Source organism: Carlito syrichta, unplaced genomic scaffold (assembly GCF_000164805.1).
Source record: "Carlito syrichta isolate Samal-C Ts95f unplaced genomic scaffold, Tarsius_syrichta-2.0.1 Scaffold65117, whole genome shotgun sequence".
NCBI classification, from domain to species: domain Eukaryota; kingdom Metazoa; phylum Chordata; class Mammalia; order Primates; family Tarsiidae; genus Carlito; species Carlito syrichta.
The window spans coordinates 201,503-221,010 of NW_007009213.1; the positions used below are offsets into that span (position 1 = coordinate 201,503).

The 19,508-nt window shown below is 37.1% G+C and overlaps 1 protein-coding gene across 2 annotated transcripts in view; it reads right to left on the bottom strand.

Moving 5' to 3' along the window:
- The window catches only part of SORCS3 (sortilin related VPS10 domain containing receptor 3), a 152,207-nt gene that overhangs the window by 17,326 nt on the left and 115,373 nt on the right, over positions 1-19,508 (bottom strand). Inside the window, exons 14-15 of one of the 2 annotated variants that reach the window (XM_021708864.1) lie at positions 17,901-18,034; positions 1,242-1,365 (exon numbers count right to left, since the gene is read on the bottom strand). In XM_021708864.1, the coding sequence (XP_021564539.1) occupies positions 1,242-1,365; positions 17,901-18,034 (258 nt within the window). The remainder of the gene's footprint in view (positions 1-1,241; positions 1,366-17,900; positions 18,035-19,508) is intronic. The other variant, XM_021708869.1, reaches the window with a different exon arrangement.

Genomic DNA, 19,508 nt, shown 5'->3' on the forward strand with positions numbered 1-19,508 from the left:
GAGGCCCACTGAGCATTAGGGATCAGGAAGGGTCGTTGACCCCGAGACCACTAGGATGCATTCGGGAGCTGTTGACCCCATTCCCCCCCTTTCTACTTAGTATTATAACCAGAAAAAGCTCCTGTAAGCTCAAACATAAAAACTCTGAGACCAGGACAAGCACAAACTAACTTCAGAAGCTCATTGTTCCTATTCTTCCACAAACTGCGGTTTTGGCTTTTACACAACTTACAGTTCAAACTTGGGTCACATCTAAGAGCCTTAGTATTGATCACAGGCTTCTGGGTCATAATTTTAGGATTTATTGAAGTTGAGTAAGGTGTAAATTGTAGAATATAGTTTTAGAAATCAGCATAGGATGAAAAAGGTTTATAGGATAGGTTAGTCACAGATTAACGTTAGCGTTTGTTATGGGATTTTTAGGTTATCACTTAACTTGGTATCAGTATAGATTAGCATAGGATGAAAAGGGTTTATAGGGTAGGTCAGTCACGGATAAAGGTTAGCATCTGTTATGGGATTTTCCTCCTCATACCTGAAAGAACATCTAGTGGGTGGGGGACGCCCCTCACACACCTGGCTTTGTGTTCATGTGAAAGACATGTGAGTATAAAAGCCCACTATTAACACTCAATAAAGTTTGTCTTCTCTCAAATCTAAAAAGTTGTCCAAGTCTCTCTCACTCTCTCTCTCTCTCTCTCTCTCTCTTCTGCTCAAATCTGAACAGTTGTCCAAGTCTCTCTCTCTCTCTCCTTCTCACAATCGCTGACGCCATCTCCACCTTCGGGAATCTCTGAACTCTGCTGGAGTGGGACTCCAGCAATGAGTCCTACAAGGGCAAGGACCATGACTTCAGTTTTTGAAATCACTGGTCCATATCTCACAAAGAATGGTGTTGCACGTGTGTTGTAGATACCTTAACAGGACATAAGATCTAGATCCTTCTGTGTCAGTCTTTCCAGCTTAGCAGTCCTTCAACTTAGGGTATATATCTGTCTAATAAGAACCCTAAATAAATTTTGCAGACACTCCACAGGAGACAGCAAATACTTGTCTGTAGTCTGTTTCTCTTATAGCTTCACCGTCTATTCAGGAACAAGGTAGAAATTAAGTCTGGATGCCTCAACCTATAGACACTTTCCATGATCTGAGAAATTCCCAAAGCAGTCAGTGATTGCCGTGAGGGTGGGTGAAAACAATTGACTGGGGAGGAAGGAGCTACACAATTTTTCAGGGCTTACCATGAACTGCAATATCTTTCGTGTCCTGGATAAGGGCATTTCCAGCAGCCACCTGGACAGTGATGGTGTTGGTTCCCTCTTCAAGGAATGTGAAGGAAATGCTACTGTCCAAGGTGATGAGAGGCTAGAAGTAATAAAATGAGAAGAAGTAATAAAATGCATTTTACTTTTGTGGGATATGAGATTTCCTTCCTTTCCTGTAAATTTCAGACTGTCATTCTAACTTGAGAAAAGAAAAAGAAAGAGCCTTTATACAGCTTTCTTTAGGATTATTCTATTCTTCTGGTATCCAGGAAGTATTAATATAATTGAAATATTTGATAAAATGTTAATTCTGAGAGATGTGGATCAAACTGAACACCATGGATGTTGCATATCATTCTGTTACTTTTCCTGGGACAAAGCAGGAGCAGCTTTTGTAACCTGTTCTTGTTGGCTCTGGAAATAGGAGATTATTTCTCTTCGTCCCCAATAGCTAATGTCACTTGTATTTTCATCCTGTATTCCACTGGACTGTAAGACCTTTCAGAGAAGCGAGCACATGTTATTTACTTTGTATTGCACACCTAGGTATATTTTCACTCATATAAAAGAAGACATGTAAATTGGATGCATGGTCAGATTACTGACTTTTTTATTATGTCTGTGTTTTTCATTGCAAGGCATTTTTACAATTTTTAACAGGTTGGAAAATATATAAACATATATTTCCATGATCATTTCTTGATATATATATATTTATTTATTTTTCTATTTTCTTTCCCTGAGCATTGTAACACATAGAAACTTCTCAGGAATAAAGAGAGAAATAGAATACAGTTGTGCTTCAGAATACACAAGAGGTAGGTTCCAGGACCCCTGAAGTTACCAAAATCCAAGCATACTCAAATCTCTCAGTAGGCCCTCTGTATTTGTGCTTTTCTCACCCCGCAAATACTGTATTTACTATTGGAGTTTGGTTGCAGATATGAAACTTTCAGATACAGAGGGTTGACTGTATTTAATGAAAAAAAAATCTGTGTATAAAATGGACCCGTACAGTTTAAACTTGTGTTGTTCAAGGATAAGATAACCCCCCTCCCCGGGAAAAAAGTATCTTAATAAAAGCAGATACTTATTGGAGAAAAGAAAGTACAGATCCTGAGACTGAAGAGTCACTATGCAATGGTCATCTTAGAGCTGGTGCCCTCTCAAGTTCTCTGTTGTTTGGAAGGTAAGATGTAACAGTAGGAGGTTGATCTAAGACAGCTGATAAAGACATGTCACAAGAGCAGATGAGCAGCCTTCCTCTCCTGTAGTCCTGACACACAGACAGGAGAGGAAGGCTGCTCATGTAGCCCTTTGGGGGATGCACAGAGCTGCCCTTTAACAGGGAGGGTATGGGCCAGCTCCTGCCCAGTACATCCCTGCATGCACGCACACAGAGCCTTGTAGAGGCTACAAGATGCAGCTTTCAGAAAATGTCCCCATTGCAGACTAAAATTCTCTTCTAGCTCAGAATTTTCAACTGGTCCTTTGAAACAACAACTTAATTTCTTCTGGTTTAAAATTCTATAACTCCATTTTATGATCAGGTTGATGGCTGGAGTTGGACAGGATTAGATATTAGATCCCAAAGCTCTGACACCCTTTCTTTTCTGTTTGCTAAATGAAAGGAGAAAGGGAGTCTGGAAAGAAACACCCTCTTTCCCTTAACTAAGAGCAAACCTCAGACTCCAGGCATTCTTCTCCACAATTATGATTGGATGATGATACACACACAAGTGTGGTCTACTGAATTAAATGACAGATGAGAAGTAGGTTCTGACATATACATAAAATTGAATGGGTCAAAAGTGACTGTTCAGAGTTTGGTTTTGAGAAGAAAGCTGAAGACATGTTGGGCTCAGCACAGGAATGCCAGCCATGGCCACAGAATAAGAGAATTGTAGCATGTGTGCCATAGAGTTGCTATCTTTAGTATAACTACAAAAGTGAGTTGAAACTCTGGCTCTGTTATTATTTTAATGAATGACCTTGGGTAAAGTTTGTCCCTATTCTGAGTCTTAGTTCTCTATCTGTTAAATGATGGGTTTGGATTAGAAGATTTGTGAGGACTCATTCAGCAATCAGAATCTAGGGACTGACAAATGGCTTTATGTGAAATTTCTAGTATCTATCAAAACATCTTCAATTGCTTCATCACTTAACCACATTCTTTGGAAAGAGATATCTTTATACACCCAACAAAATGGCTAAAATTTTTAAGAAATGATAATACCAAATAATACTGAAGAGGCGGAAAAATTGAAATTCTCATACAATTTTGGTAGAAATGTAAAATGATAGAACCACTTAGAAAAATGTTTAGTTTTACAAGACTGAGAAGGGGAATGGGGAAACTTTCTGAAATGTTGGTAATACCATATACCTTGATAGAAATTTGGGTTACACAGGTGAACATTTTTATAAAAACCCAGTGAGTATACACTGTAGATTTGTGCATTCCATAGTTAATATATTTTATTCCTCCATGAAGCAATAAGTGTAAAGAAATACTGAAATATAGTTATTAATGTGCAAACTGAATCATTTAGGATAATGTATGCAATTGTCTTTAATTTACCTTGAAATTAATTTTTAAAAAGACAGACTGATGGATACAGGGATGGACAGATAGAGAGATGTGTGATAGAAGGTATAGAATACTCACTGCACAATTCTTCCAACTTTTTGAAATTTTTCATAATAAAATATTAGGAGAAAATTTTTTAAAAGAAAAATTTTAAAAAGAAATAACCAATGTGCTTTTATTTTTTTCTGACTCCATGAATCACTGTCTCTGACCGTGACTATATTACACTGCCCTTCCATTTTGGTTAACCACCTTCAGCTATTTCTCATGTTTCCCGACTCCTCACTATGAGGCATTTTTCTCCCTTAACAGTGCTCTCTTCAGGGAACCTTCACTACTTCCATGTTACCTTCTTCAGCTCTCAGCAGTATACATGGCCCTATTTCCTTTTTCTGTATGTTCTATTATCTTAAGACTCAGGTGGCTAGTGCTGTCCTGGGCAATGGAATCGCCACTGAGAGGAGTGGAATTTCTCCTGTCCCAGCAGCTTTAATCTTGTCTCCATCTGGCTGCTTCCTTGGGAAATCCAGGGCCCCAGCAAGGGTGCAGGGATGCAAGACAAAGAAAATGCCATCTGAAGTGAAAGAGTGTGTGCCCTCCTGCCAGCCAGTCAGGGCACTGAGCCACAGCAAACAAACCGTGCTGAATGGCAACACTTGGTCCCCAGGTGGCAAGCCACAGACTTCCATGCAAGGGAAATGGCAGAAACTAATTTTGTTTTCCAAATTGCTTTTGTTTCTTATCTGCTGTTATGGCAGCATGGCTGACTTCACCTTCCTTGCAAAGCTGGAACACTCAACAGGAGTCTTGAGTTTTTAATCAGCCACCGATATCTGGTGCCCAATGCTAAATTAAATCAAGTATTTTAAGGTTCATTTACTCAAATATATTAGGCAAGCAGACACATTTATTAAGCCAGACCTCTGTGAATCCCAGCAAATTGGCCTTTCAGCGCCCCACAAATCCAACAGGCAGCTGATTGACTTCTCTGTCTCTGTGTTTTGTCTAAGCTACAGAGCCAGCTCGCAGCGAGGCCCCTTAAAATAATACCTCATGTCCTGCCTAGGCTACACCCCTCCCCACAGAGAATCCCGTATGTGAGACAGGTCACGTATTATCTGCTGAGCCCAGCAAGAAATCTACAAAGCTCTGAGTGACTATTTAGTTATGAGAGTCCTACTTGACGAATGGAACAGGGAGCTGCAGGGAAATCCTTGGATGCAGCCTATACCAGTTTCCCAGACACAGTAAATCAAGTTAATACTGGATATTAGAAAATCTCCACCTCTTAAAATGTATACCCTGATAGAAGCTGCCAGTCCCAAATTGGACAGACTATGCAATCACTACACTTGCCTTACTTAAATCATTCAGCAGATTATATAGTAACATATGCAGAGTACTTATCATATGAAGTGGAAAGGCAGAATATATAATTGGAAACATACCATGTTTAGAACTAGTATAAAATCTTAAATACACACAAAGACAAAGAAGAAATAAAGCAAAATATTATCTATAGCTATGTTATGACTATGGGATTAATACAAAAATGCATAGGTTAAAAATAAGTTTTTCCTCAAATAAATATACACACACACTCAAATATATCCAAAACCTCTTTGAAAGTATTTAACTCTCTAAAGTATCACTGCCCACAAAGCTGTTTCTATCTTCTATCAACCTACCCTAATCAGAATTTCTATGACAAAAGAAAAAGCATCAGTTCATCTCATTCAAAGCTATCTGTCATCTGTCCTCCCTACCTTTCAGTTTTTTTCCCAACTTCTGCCTAAATGAATCCTCTACTTTGGCTGAATCAGTCTACACAGAACACAATTCCCAAACCTTACTTTTATACACAAATCCCTTTCTCTTCTCTCTGCCCTAATTCAACTACTCCTTCAATGCCAGCTTAGGCCCAAGGCCCAACTTTATACATGACTCACTCCATGACCAACAAGCTTGCATCCATCACCCCTAGGTTGCATGATTCGGCCAGTATTTTTATATTCTCACTGCTTACATTCTTGGATCTTTTCTTGGATGCTAGTCTCATAGTCTCAAATGAATGATATGTTTCTTTAAGGAAGAATATAGAATTAAGACTGCTTTGTAGTCCTTACAGCATCTAGCACAAAATATAGGATCTTGAAAAAGATCCACAGAGGATTGTTCAGCAATTTCACTCCCCACAGTTAGGTGTGCAGGTACCCGAGCCTATAGTTGAATTTCAGGAATCTTGCCTTTTTTCTATTCACTTATACATCATATTTTCTCACCAGTTAATTCATGTGTGTTCATCTTCCTTCTCATCTAGAACGTTATCTTCTTGACAATAGACAATGTTGTACGTGCTCTTCTACCTCTAATAGCATCAAGCAAGGTCTGGGGTATAAAGTGTGAGGCCAATTCATTCTTATCTGTAGTTGACTTAATTCAACTACTTGGTAATAACCCAGTTTCACAAACACACACAATAAACAAAAACTCATACAATTTTCCCTAAAACACTACCTGCCAATGTTTTTGGCCTAAGTGCCTTTTCTATTAAATGGAATAATTTCTCTTTCATAAGTGATGTTCTGATGATTAAGTAAAATATTATATACAAAGATCCTAAGGCATAACCAGTATTAAGAATATATTCTTAAAATTAGTATTAGTTCCTTTTACAGATCAGTTTGCTAGTCAGTAGCTCTAAAATCACAGCACTCAGTGTGACACCCAAAGATATTCATTTTCTAGCCAAATATGGTACTCATTGGATCAATTATTGGGTACGATGGCTAACTTGATGTGTTTCTGGGTATGGTGCTAGCAGTCCCCAACCTTTTTGGCATCAGGGACTAGTTTTGTGGAAGAAAATTTTTCCATGGATGCTGTGGTAGGGGGGAGGAGATCATCAGGCATTAGAGTCTCATAAGGAGTACAGTTCACAATAGGATTTGCACTTCGATGAGAATCTAATGCCACTGCTAATCTGACAGAAGACAGAACTTCACTGGCCTGCTGCTCACCTCCTTCTATAGCCCACTTCCTAACCACAGACCACAGACAGGTCCCCGAATTGAGGACTTCTGTCTAGAAAAAAGCACTGCAAATGTACCTGTTTCAAACAGACCAAATAAGCATTTTTTGGAGATGGGACTGTAATCTGTGAACTCAAGTCAGATTTGTCACCTAGATTTAGGTTATATTAATGCAAATAATGAGCATAACAGTGACAAATATTTTCATATGCTTAGATGTGTTCTAAATGCTTTATATATCCTTTCTTTGCTTAATCTTTGTGGCAATACTTGATCACAGTTACTGCTATTATTACTCAGACAACCAATAAAACTGAGACTCGTAAATTAAGTGATTTGACTAAGGGCATACAGCAAAGATGAATCTGTCTGGACTCCAACCTAGGTTTATTTTATTCTGAAACCACTCTATTTTACTTACTCTATGTATTGTCATTCTCTTGATTCTTTGGCAACAAAAACCAACTAGTAAGACCTTTAGGACTTGGTTATTTGTGCAGCATTTCAAGTTTAGGCTAATAGATGAAAAATCCCTAACCATGGGAATATCTCTGATCATCCTCAATTAAAAAATAAAACTATAATACCTGTATGTAATTTGAAATTTACTGTCTCATAACATGGCATAATATATTAGATATAATGTTATATATATACATACACACACACACACACACACACATACATAACATACATATATATTTCACATTTTATTTACCCATTCAATGGACATTTGGGTTAATTCCACTTTGGGCAACTGTGACTAGGGCTGCTAAGAACATGGATGTGCAAATATTTCTATGACATCCTGCTTTCAATTTCTTTGAATAAAAATTAAGAACGGGAAAAAAAGGGAAAAAAATATATATATTAGATAGATAAATGGGTAGATGGATAGATAGATATAAAAAGATAGATATATGGTAGATTTCAAATAACAACTTAGTGATGTTCATGTATTAGATATTAGTATCCTTGCTTTAAAGAAAAGGACACTGAGACTCAAATTAAATGAGTCAAGCTAACACAGATAATTACCAGAGAAATAGAAACAAGAATCCCTAATTGCTTTGTCCATTTCTTTGTTTTTAATCAAATACTTATGAGACACCATATGGCATTTCGGGTCTTAGAAACAGCACTCAAAGAAAAAGCATTACTGTAGAGAAACATTGTATCTTCTGTTCTTTGCAGACTTCTGAGTAAATCACTGTGTTGATAATGGCCTCCTTGGGCATAGAAGTTTCTCAGTAAGGATCACCATGTAAATGAACACTAACGAGAAAGAATCCTCTGACTTGACAATCAAATCATCACATTCTCAGAGGCAAAATAAATTTAAAATCCTCCTTTTTCTAACTTCTTCCCAAATAATTTTTTCCCTTCATTATACATATCTGTTGGTTTTTGAAGCGAGATTTTAGGGTATGTAACCTCTAAAAGATAAACACCTCTAGCCCTGCAGCTAAGCATCAGGTGGGAGGCAGTAAGTGATAGATGGGAATTAGTAGACCCAGGTTTGAGTTCTGGCTCTGCAACTAACCAAGTGTATGAGCTTGGAATGCTCATCTCATACAAGAAGTTTAATTTCTTTAATATATCAGATAGGGATTTTATCCTGGTAAATAATAATTCCAGAAATGCAAAAGTATTAGTCCTTTATACTAAGAAGTTAATTTGAAAACATGAGGCACAAATAATGCAAACAGAAAATGGTTCCTTGGCCCATGAATCTTGCTCTATCTTTTACCAACTCATCCTAAATATAAGTTTCAAGGACATAATAAGTAGCATCCACTTATTGAATACATAGTATATGCCAAGTAAATAGTGTTACCTTCATTTTCACAGCAATTAGGTTGAGATAGGCATTATTCTTTCCAGTTCAAACTGGACATCTTAGGTCAAATAACTTTGATCAAGTTTTCACACTTGATCAAGATGTAGCAGTGCTAAAAATCTAACCCATGAATCTCTAAATCTAGGGTCCAGGTTCTCTCCATGACATCAGGAAACCTCCCTAAAAATGAGTCATCTCCCGCCCATATTATGTAGGAGTAAGGTGGGATGAAGTTCTCTTTGGTCATTACTAACCAGTAACTGAAGATTTATTCCCCCATCGTTAAATATCCAACATTTCCAACTCTGAAGTGGTAGCTTTCTTAATTTTTTTTTTTAATGTTAAAGCTCTCTCCAAGGGAATAAATGCAAATCATGCAGTGAGTTTTCAAAAAAATACAAGTCTGAGTGTTAAAAACCTCAGAGGAACCCAGTCATAGCAAAGCCCTCATGATTTTATGAATTTTATCACCACTAGATGACCAGGTACCCCCAATAAATATCCAGGAAAATTGCCTACATGTTTTTGAAATGGGGAGAAGAAGAAGTACCATTTTGAAATATACATCAGAGCACTCGGTTCTTGTTAACAAGGTTTGCCCTCAGAAGAAATATTTAAATCAGAGCATAATCTATTGGGATTTTTTTTCATATGCAAATGACCTGTGGAAAGGGAAATATACAACTCCAGGCCACTTTATCCTTCCATGTGGAAGAACATGGATAGCCAACTCCAGTCCACTCTAGTCACCCTATCTTACCTGAGGGAAGTAGAAGAAAAAAATAGAAATTCCTATAAAGTACACAGTCCAGAGGCATAAGCTCATTACAAGACTAAGACAAATAACAGGTTTATAGAAAGCTTCCCCTTTCTCTACACCTTATTACCACATTATTAAATATCTATTTGCAGTCATTCTTTTTACCCAGTACATCAGCCCACCTATTAAGAAAAAATTACAAGGCATACTAACAGGCACAAACAAAACAAAGCAAACAAAAAAACATCATCTAAAGAAACACCAAGCATCAGACACAGATATAGCAGGGATATTGAAATTATCAGACTAGAAATTTAAAACAACTATGATTGATATGATAAAGGATCTAATAGATAAAGTAGACAGCATGCAAAAACAGGCAATGTAAACAGAAAGATGGAAATTATAAGAAAGAACCAAAAAAAAAAAAAAAAAAGCTAGAGATAAAAAACATTGTACCGGAAAGACAATAAAATGCTTTTTATGGGCTTATTAGTAGACTGAACGCTACTGAGGAAAGAATTTCTGAGTCTGAGTTGATCACAATAGCAACCCCCAAAATGTAAAGCAAAGAGAACAAAAAATGGGGGAAAAAAAGAAAAACAGAATAGAATTTCCAAGAATGTGTGAGAACTACAAAAGGCATAAATATACATAATGCAAATACCAGATGGAGGTAAAAGATAGAAAGGAACAGAAAAAATAAGAAATAATAATAACTGAGAATCTCATCAAAGTAATGTCAGACACCAAACCACAGACACTGAAAACTCAGAGAACACTGAGAAAGATAAATGCTGAAAAACCTACACATAAGCATATCATTTTCAAACTATAGGAAAACAAAGATTAAGAAAAATCATGAAAGAAGTCAGAGGAAATAAATGTCTTACCTGTAAAGGGGAAAAGATAAGAACTATAACTAACTTCTCTTCATAAACCATGCAAACAAGAAGAAAGTGGGGAAACATATTTAAAGCGTTGAGAGAAAAAAAATCAATTTAGAATGCTTTATCAAAAGTGGAGAAAAAATATTTTGTCAGACAAACAAACATTAAGTAAATTTTTAACCTTAATTTTACACCGCTTTGCAAAGATTATTAAAATAAGTTCTTCAAGCCAGGCTCGGTGGCTCAGCCTGTAATCCCACGCCTTTGGGAGGCTGAGGTGAGTGGATTGTCTGAGCCCGCGGGTTCGAGACCCGCCTGGGCAGCAAGACCTCATCTATACAATAAATCAAAAAAATCAGCCGGGCGTGGTAGCGCATGCCTGTAATTCCGGCTACTTGGAAGGCTGAGGCAGAAGGATCGCCGGAGCCCGGCAGGTCAAGGCTGCGGTGGCCAGGAGCGGCCACTGCACTCCAGTCCGGGTGACTGAGTGAGACTCCAACTCAAAAAAAAAAAAAAGAAGTTCTTCAGAAAGAAAAAAAGTAATATAGGTCACAAACTCTTAAACACATGAAAAAAGAAAGAGCACTGAAGAAAAAATTAGTGAAGACAATGTAAAAAACTTTTAGTTCTTATTCTTAATTGACCTAACAGATAATAGCTTTTTCAATGTAGTAACATCAACAAGGTATTCAATTATGTATTATGTATATATTTTGTGTTTGTTTATGTACAAGTGAAATAAGTAACAGTGATGTAAGAGGCAGGAGGAAGGAATTATAATTATTTTGTTATTAAAAGCCACTCATACTACTCTTGAAGTGGTACAGTGTTATTTAAAATGGACTTGGTCAACAAAAACAAAAACTGGGGAAAGGAATCCCTTGTAGCAAATGGTGCTGGAAAACTGGCTAACTACATGCAGAAGAATGAAACTGGACCCCTACCTATGCAAAAATTACCTCAAAATGGATCAAGGACTTAAATGTGAAGTCCCAACTTTCAGTGTCTTAGAAGAAACCCTAAGGAACTCCCTCCTGTACATTGTACTAGGCAATTAATTCATAGCCAAGTCATCAAAAGCAAAACTAAAGTTGACGGGTGGGACTGCATCAAGCTGAAATGTTTTTGTACAGCAAAAGAAACCACTACGATAATAGAGAGACAACCCCCAGAATAGGAACAAATATTTGCAAGTGATGCATTTGAAAAGGCTTAACATCCAGGATCTATAAGGAACTCAAGTGAATTGACAAGAAAAAAAAATAAGCACATTAAAAAGTGGGTAAAGGACATAAACAGACATTTCTGAAAGGAAGATATTTAAGCAGTCAACAAACATATGAAAAAAAGCTCAGCTTCACTAATCAACACAAAAATGCAAATCAAAACTATAATGAGATACCATCTCACACTGGTCAGGACAGCTATCATTAAAAAGTAAAAACAAAGCAAAACAAAACAGGTGTTGGCACAACTGCAGAGAAAAGGGAATGCTTGTACACTGTTGGTGAGAATGTAAACTAGCTTAACTTTTGTGAAAAGTAGCTTGGCGAGTTCTCAGATAACTAAACATAAAGCTATCTTTTGACCCTAGCAATCCCACTCCTGGTAATATACCCAACCAAACACAAATTGCTCTACCAAAAGGACACAGGTATGTGATATGATTATTGCTGCACTATTTACAATAGCAAAAGCATGGAACCATTCCAGATACCCATCAAAGATGGACTGGATAAAGAAAATGTGGTGCATACACATGATGGAATACTACACAGCCATAAAAAAGAACAAAACCATGCCCTTTGCAGCAACATGAATATAGCTAGAAAACATTCTAAGTGAATCATCACAGAAACAAAAAACTGAATATTGTATGTTCTCACTCTTAACTGAGAACTAAACATTGAACACATGGGTACAAGGATGGGAATACAGATTTTGGGCACTGCTAAAGGAGGAAGGAAGGTAGTATAAGGGACACAAAACCACCCATGCCCATTACTGTGGGGAGGGAACATCTGAAGTCCAAACTTTACCTTTATGCAATATACTTATATAGCATATCATCACATGTACCACATAATTATAAAATAAAATAAAATGGAGCTACCTTGGATTGGTTGTAAATGTATACAGAAAATTTTAGGACAACCGCTAAAATAATTTTTTTAAAGCATAAGTGACATGCAAAAAAAGAGTGAAAATCAATAAGGACATATAGTTGAGTTCAACAATGCCATCAATCAAACTGAATATAATTAACATCTATAGATTGCTTAATCAGTCAACAACAGAATACACAGTCTTCTAAACCCCACATAGAACACCCACCAGGATAGACTACATTCTGGGCCATAAAATACACTTTAACAAACTTAAAAGAATAGAAATCATACAATGTCTGTTCTCAGAATACAATAAAATTAAACTATAAATCTTTAACAGAAAGATAACTGGAAAATCCCAAAATACATGGAGCTTAAACAATGCACTTCTAAATAACATACTGATCAAAGAATAAATCTCAAGATGAATTAAAAAGTATTTTGAACAAAATAAAAATGAAAACACAACTAATCAACATTTGTGGAATGCAGCAAAAGCAGTGATCATAGCACCGAATGTATATATTAGTAAAGGAGGAAGATCTTAAATAAGTCATCTAAGCTACCATTTAGGAAACAAGAAAAAGAACAAATTAACTCCAAAGTAAGCAGTAGAAAAAATGTTTTAAAAAGAACAGAAATCAATACAATTGAAAACAAAAAATCAATAGAGAAACTCAATACAACCCAAATCTGGTTATTTGAAAAGGTAAATAAAGTTGATAAGCCTCCAGTAAGGCTAAGAAAAATAAAACTACAAATATCAGAAATGAAAGAGAGGATATCATCACAGATATTATGGATACTAGAAGGATAATAAAGGAATACGATGAACAGTTCCATGTTGACAAATTTGTTAACCTAGATGAAATGGATCAACTTCTTGAAAGACACAATCTGCCAACATTTACATGAGATAAAACAGATCATTTGAATAGGGCTGTATGTATTAAAGAAATTGAATCAGTAATCAATAACCTTGCAAACAGTAAAAAACAGAAGTTTTAGTGGTGAATTCTACTAAATATTTAAGGGATAAATTATGACAATTTTTCACATTATTTTTCGAAGGTAGGGAAAGAGGTAAAACCTTCTAACTCATTTGATAAGGCCAGCAACACCAAAATACCAAAATCAGATAAAGACATTGCAAGGAAAAAAAAAAAGACCAATAACTCTCATCAACAAAGATGCAAAAATCCACAACAAAACATTAGCAAATTGAACCCAAGTATGAGTAAAAAATTATACACCATGGCCAATATCATAATTTATCCCAGTACAAGGCTGGTTCAACATTTAAAAATCCATTAATGTAATCCATCATATCAGCAGGCTAAAGAAGAAAGAACATGATCATATCAACAAATGTAGAACAAAATTCAACAACAATTCATAATGAAAACTCTCAGCAAACTAAGAATAGAGAGGAATGTCCCCAAATCGGTAAAGAATATCTGCAAAAAAACCTACAGCTAGCATCATACTTAATGATATGAAACTAGAAACTTTCCTATTAAGATTAGGAGCAAGGAAAGAATGTCCCCTCTCACCACTTACTTTCAACATTGTACTGGAAGTCCTAGGTAACGCAATAAGAGAAGAAAATAAATAAAAGTTATGCTTATTGGAAAAATAAACTGCATTTGTTCATAGTTGATATGAATGTCTATGTAGAAAACCCAAGAGAATCAACAATAACAATAACAATAACTCCTCAGAGTAATATATGATGATAGTAAGGTTGTAGGATACAAGGTTAATAAAGATGATCACTTTCCTATATTCCAGCAGTAATGGCTAACTAGTGGCATCTCACACTCAGCTTCTCCGCAAAGAAGAACCAAAATAGTGAGTAAATAATCACACTTCAAATAGATAATCTAATAGAGAACCCTGGAACTCAATAAAGAAGTGACAGGAAACATCTAAAGCAGGGAAGGAGATGGAAGCAAGGCAGCCTGCAATGCCGGGACTGGCTGCAATCCTGGACAGACTCCCCAGAATGAGAAGAGACTCCCCAGTGTAAGGAAAGGGTAAGTGAGAGAGCACCAGAAGTCCTCATTCTCACTGTGGTCTCTTGCAGTCCTAACTACAGAAGAGTCCCTTAATCACTACAGTCCTGTAACTGACATACGGAGTGGCCTGGCAACTATGATGTCAGTGCTTTAGAGAGGAAACACACACTGGGTCCCAAACAATCCTCAAGTTCTAAGTAGCTACAGCAAGGCATCATTTTGAGAACCCAGCCCCCAAGAGACTGCACCATGTGTGCCCTGGAGCCCAACAGTGACTGTATCTCCTCATTCCTGGAGCCCTACCCAAAGCCACCACTCCACCTAACTGCTGCTACCAGAGTCACAGTGCAGGCCACTGACTATGACCATGCTGCCACCAGCAGTGGAATTGTGCATCTTCACATGCCCAAATAGTATTTCCCACGCACAGCTGCCATAAATGGGCTGCTGCTGCTGTGGCTGGTAGGCTAGTGAAATATGGGTAGCTGCTGCCTAGACTAAGACAATTCAAAACTATGAAACTCTTAGAAGATAACATAGGAGAAAATCATAATGACATTACATATAGCAATGACATTTTAGAACAATGCCAAAGGCACAATCTATGAAATAAAGAATTGATAAGCTGGACTTCATTAAAATGAAAATCTTCTGCTCTACAAAAGACTGTTAAGAAAATGAAAAAACAAGCCGCAGACTGGGTGAAAATATCTGCAGAAAACAAATGTAATAAAGGATTATTATCCAAAAATATACAAAGAATTCTTAAAACTCAACATTAAGAGAAGGAATAACCTGATTTTTTAAATGGGTAAGAGACTTTAATAGACAACTCACTAAAGATGATATTAGTTGGAAAATAAACATATTTTTTAAAGCTCCATATAATACATCATTTGAGAAATGCAAACTTAAACAATGAGATACCACTACATGCTTATAAGAATAGCCAAAATTCAGAACATGACACCACCAAATGCTGACAAGAATGTAAAGCAACAAGAACTCTCATTCATTGCTGGTGGAAATGCAAAATGGTCTAACCAGTTTGAAAGGCAGCTTGGTGGTTTATGTCAAAATCAAACATACTGTAACCATAAGATCCAGCAATCATGCTCTTGGTATTTATCCAAGGTTGTTGGAAGCTTATGTCCACACAAAAACCTGCACATGAACTTTTACAGCAGCTTTAATTGTTATTGTCAAAACTTAGATGCAACCAAGATATTCTTCAGCAAATTAATGGGTAAATAAACTGTGATACATCCAGACAATGGGACCTTATTCAACACTGAAAAGAAATGAGCTATCAAGCTTCAAAAAGACATGGAAGAAACTTAAATGCATATTACTAAGTGAAAGAAGCCAATATGAAAAGGCTATATACTCTCTGATGCCAACTATATGACATTCTGGAAAAGGCAAACTATGGAGATAGTAAAAAGATCTGTGGTTGCCAGGAGTTAGTGGGGAGGGAGGGAGGGATGAACGGATGGAACACAGTATTTTTTAGGACAGTTGAACAATTGTGTTTGATACATTTTAGATAAGAGAAGGGACTCAACAAACTCCAGAATTTATTTATAAAAAATTGTGTACTTATTCTTACATGTTTAAACTTCAGTCATGTTCAAAGTACTCTCTGTTTGATGCAATATACCTATCGGATGCTTTTTCCATTGCACTGCTTAAAACAGTCTTTAAACTTGTCAATTTTGATGCCTTCTAATGCTCTGCCATTCTTTTGTTTCACCTTTTCCACATCAGCAAAAGGTATCCCTTTGGGGACTTTTTTCATCAGGAAACAAACAAACAAACAAACAAAAAACATTGCTCAGGGTGAGCTTGGATGAATAGAGAGGGTGGGGCGTGGGGGTTATGCCATTTTTGGTAAAAAAAAACAAAAACAAAAACAAAACAGCTAAATAGTGCAGTGTGGGCAGGTGTGTTGTCATGGTGGAAGAACCAGTCACTTGTTTGCCACAACTTGGGGGACATTTCTTCCACAAATTGTGTTACCCAACAATGCTAGCTGGGACACTGATTTTGATGGGTTTCTAGAACATTACCTAGCAGGGGGAGCCTGTACTACAAGAGGGCCATCCTTCAAAAGGATAATTGTGAGTTTTTTGGGATCCCCTCTCATACATGTCATTATACATTTGTCTAAACCTATGGAATGTACAAAACCAGGAATGAACCCTGATGGAAACAATGGACTCTGGGTGACAATGACATGTTAATCTAGGTTCATCTGTTATAACCAATGTGCCACTCTGGTGGGGGATGTTGATAATGGGTAAGGCTGTGTATGTGTGGAAGCAGGGAATATATGGTAAATCTTTGTATGTACCTTCCTCTCAATTTTGCTGGCTGTGAACTTAAAACTGCTTGTAAAAAAGGTTTCTAAAGAAACACAGAAGAATATTAAGAAGATTAATTAAATTGAGGAACCCTCAGCCTACTTGCTCAAGCTTCTACCATACAATGGTGTCATTCTTGACACAGCTATTCCATCACCAGTTGCTGGGAGCAGGGAGTATAGAGACAATCCAGAGTTTGGCCTCTTTCATTTTTTTTTTTGAGTTGGAGTCTCACTCTGTCACCCAGACTGGAATGCAGTGGCCGCTCCCAGCCACCGCAGCCTCAACCTGCTGGGCTCCGGCGATCCTTCTGCCTCAGCTTTCCAAGTATCTGGAACTACAGGCATGCGCTACCATGCCCAGCTAATTTTTCATTTATTGTAGAGATGAGGTCTTGCCAAGTTGCCCAGGTGGGTCTCAAATCCACGGGCTCAGGCAATCTACTCACCTCAGCCTCCCAAAGGCGCGGGATTACAGGCTGAGCCACCAAACCCAGCTTTGGCTGCTTTCGTTTCCTTCTTTGTGATGTGACAACTTCAGTAACTTTCCTAAAAAGAATGCCAGCAGTTGCAGAACACCTAGTAGTTATTGGTAAGGCTGCTTACAGGTGTTATTCTCTTTAATTTTCACAACGCTGCATTTAGATATCTAGTTCACATTCCAAAGACTGAGTCACTTAATATCAGAGATACTAAGTAACTTCCTTGATATTATGTGACTAGTGAGTGAAAAGGCCAAGATTAAAACAAAATGGAGCAAATGAAATTTTGGAAATACTGACTAGAGAAGCAAGAACATGCAGATTTGTATCATTTCTGAAAGTACTATCACACCTCTAGGATTATTTGAACTTTCCCTATTAAAGTAATGAACCTGGTGTGGGAAGATACGTAGTGTTCGATTTTGTGGGTTCACAGCTTTATTAAGCATGTCTTATTGCCTGCATCCCCAGTGCCCCCAAGAGCCACACAGAAGCTACAGCATAGAAGCATTCAGTACAGATCGAATTTGACACTGATCAGAAAGGGCCGAACCTTTGTGCTATTGCCGAACCACCAGAAATAAGTAAGGGTCCCCAGTTGACTGGGCCACACGACAGCACTGATGTTGACTTCCTTATTTCTTATGGTGACAAATGGAACTCGGAGGTGAACATGCTCCACAGGACCTAAGGGAAGAGGAAAAACAAGGTCTGTATTTATATTCCTGGAATAAATGGTCAAACTTTATTACACACTAGATTCTTAATTCCTATTACCATCCCCTGTAATAAAGGAAAAATCACAAACTCACAAAAGTTGGGAAGTGTGTGTGACTGTGTGTGCACATGCTTGAAATGAAGCACTGGGTATACCAAGGAACACAAATCAGGTTTCAGATTTTTGAGTGGCATCTGAACTTAATTTATATCTGATAAACCTAACCACGAGTGCTTATGAACCTCCAATCCAAGGACAAAGCTAGTTCACTAGACACTTAGCCAATAAATAGGAAGATAAACAGCAGTCTATTTTGTTTCTGATGATTAGCCTGCATTGTGATTTGGGGTCAGCGCATTGTATGGATGCCGGTTCCATTATCCTCAACTGTTAATTGGTTTCCATCCCCTTCAACAATTGGCCATTGTGCCTTGTCATCTGCAGTACACACAGTGGGTGTCATTCAGAAGCTGGCAAGGCCATTTTACAAAAAGGGGAAAGCATAGCTCCTTGAATCCAAGGATTAAAAAAAATGCCAGACTCCTAAATAATTTCTAAAAATCTGCGTGCTTAAAGATGACCAAACTTGTCTCTTTTTTTCCTTCAGAAAATTGGTATAAGCAGCATCACATTCTAAAGTAGCAAGGAGAAGAACATACATGAATACGCACTTGCCACAGTAAGTGAAGATTTTAGTTTAATTCATTTCTAAAATAAAATGAGAAGAAGAAAATGCTGATGAAAATATGTTAATGTATCAGTATTGCATTTCAGGGGTAGATATTTTATTTTTATTTTTTAACTCTGCAGGATTTTCCCCACAACCCCCACTTATTCCTTTTTTCCTCCCGTACCCCTCCCTTCCTCCCTTACTTTCCTTTTTCTCTTTTTTCCTTCCTTTCCTCCTCTTTCCTTCTTTCCCTTACCTAATAATCCTTCCTATATAATCAAATCTAACTAAAGTAGTTTAATTATCTCTTCATACCATGATAGAGCAAATTTTTCTGGTTTCCACCTTTTTATTGATTTGATGAGTGCAACACAACTAAAGAGAATTCAATATGAAAAAGGTCTTAGGTCACAACTGTGGTAAGGACATCTCCTTAGCCTGGGGACCTTGAATTCTTCTTATAGATGGAACATTTTTCAAGCCATCTAGTCTTCATTATTTGTATTCTTAGCAATTTTGGAGACAGGTAAGTTTAAAGGAAAGAAAGCAGAAGGATGCTTCTCATTTAATCTCTGGCACAGATTTACCTGTATGATCTTTTCTTCTATCTTCCAGAATGTCAATCCTATAGAAACTACTATCCTTTTCTAAAAATATAGAAACAACACTTGCCCTGTCTTCCTTATAATAGTAAGAGCATATGAAAGTGTTGTGTGGTTTAAAGTACCATATAATTACCATATAGTTAATTATATGTGGTTTTCTTTCTTTCC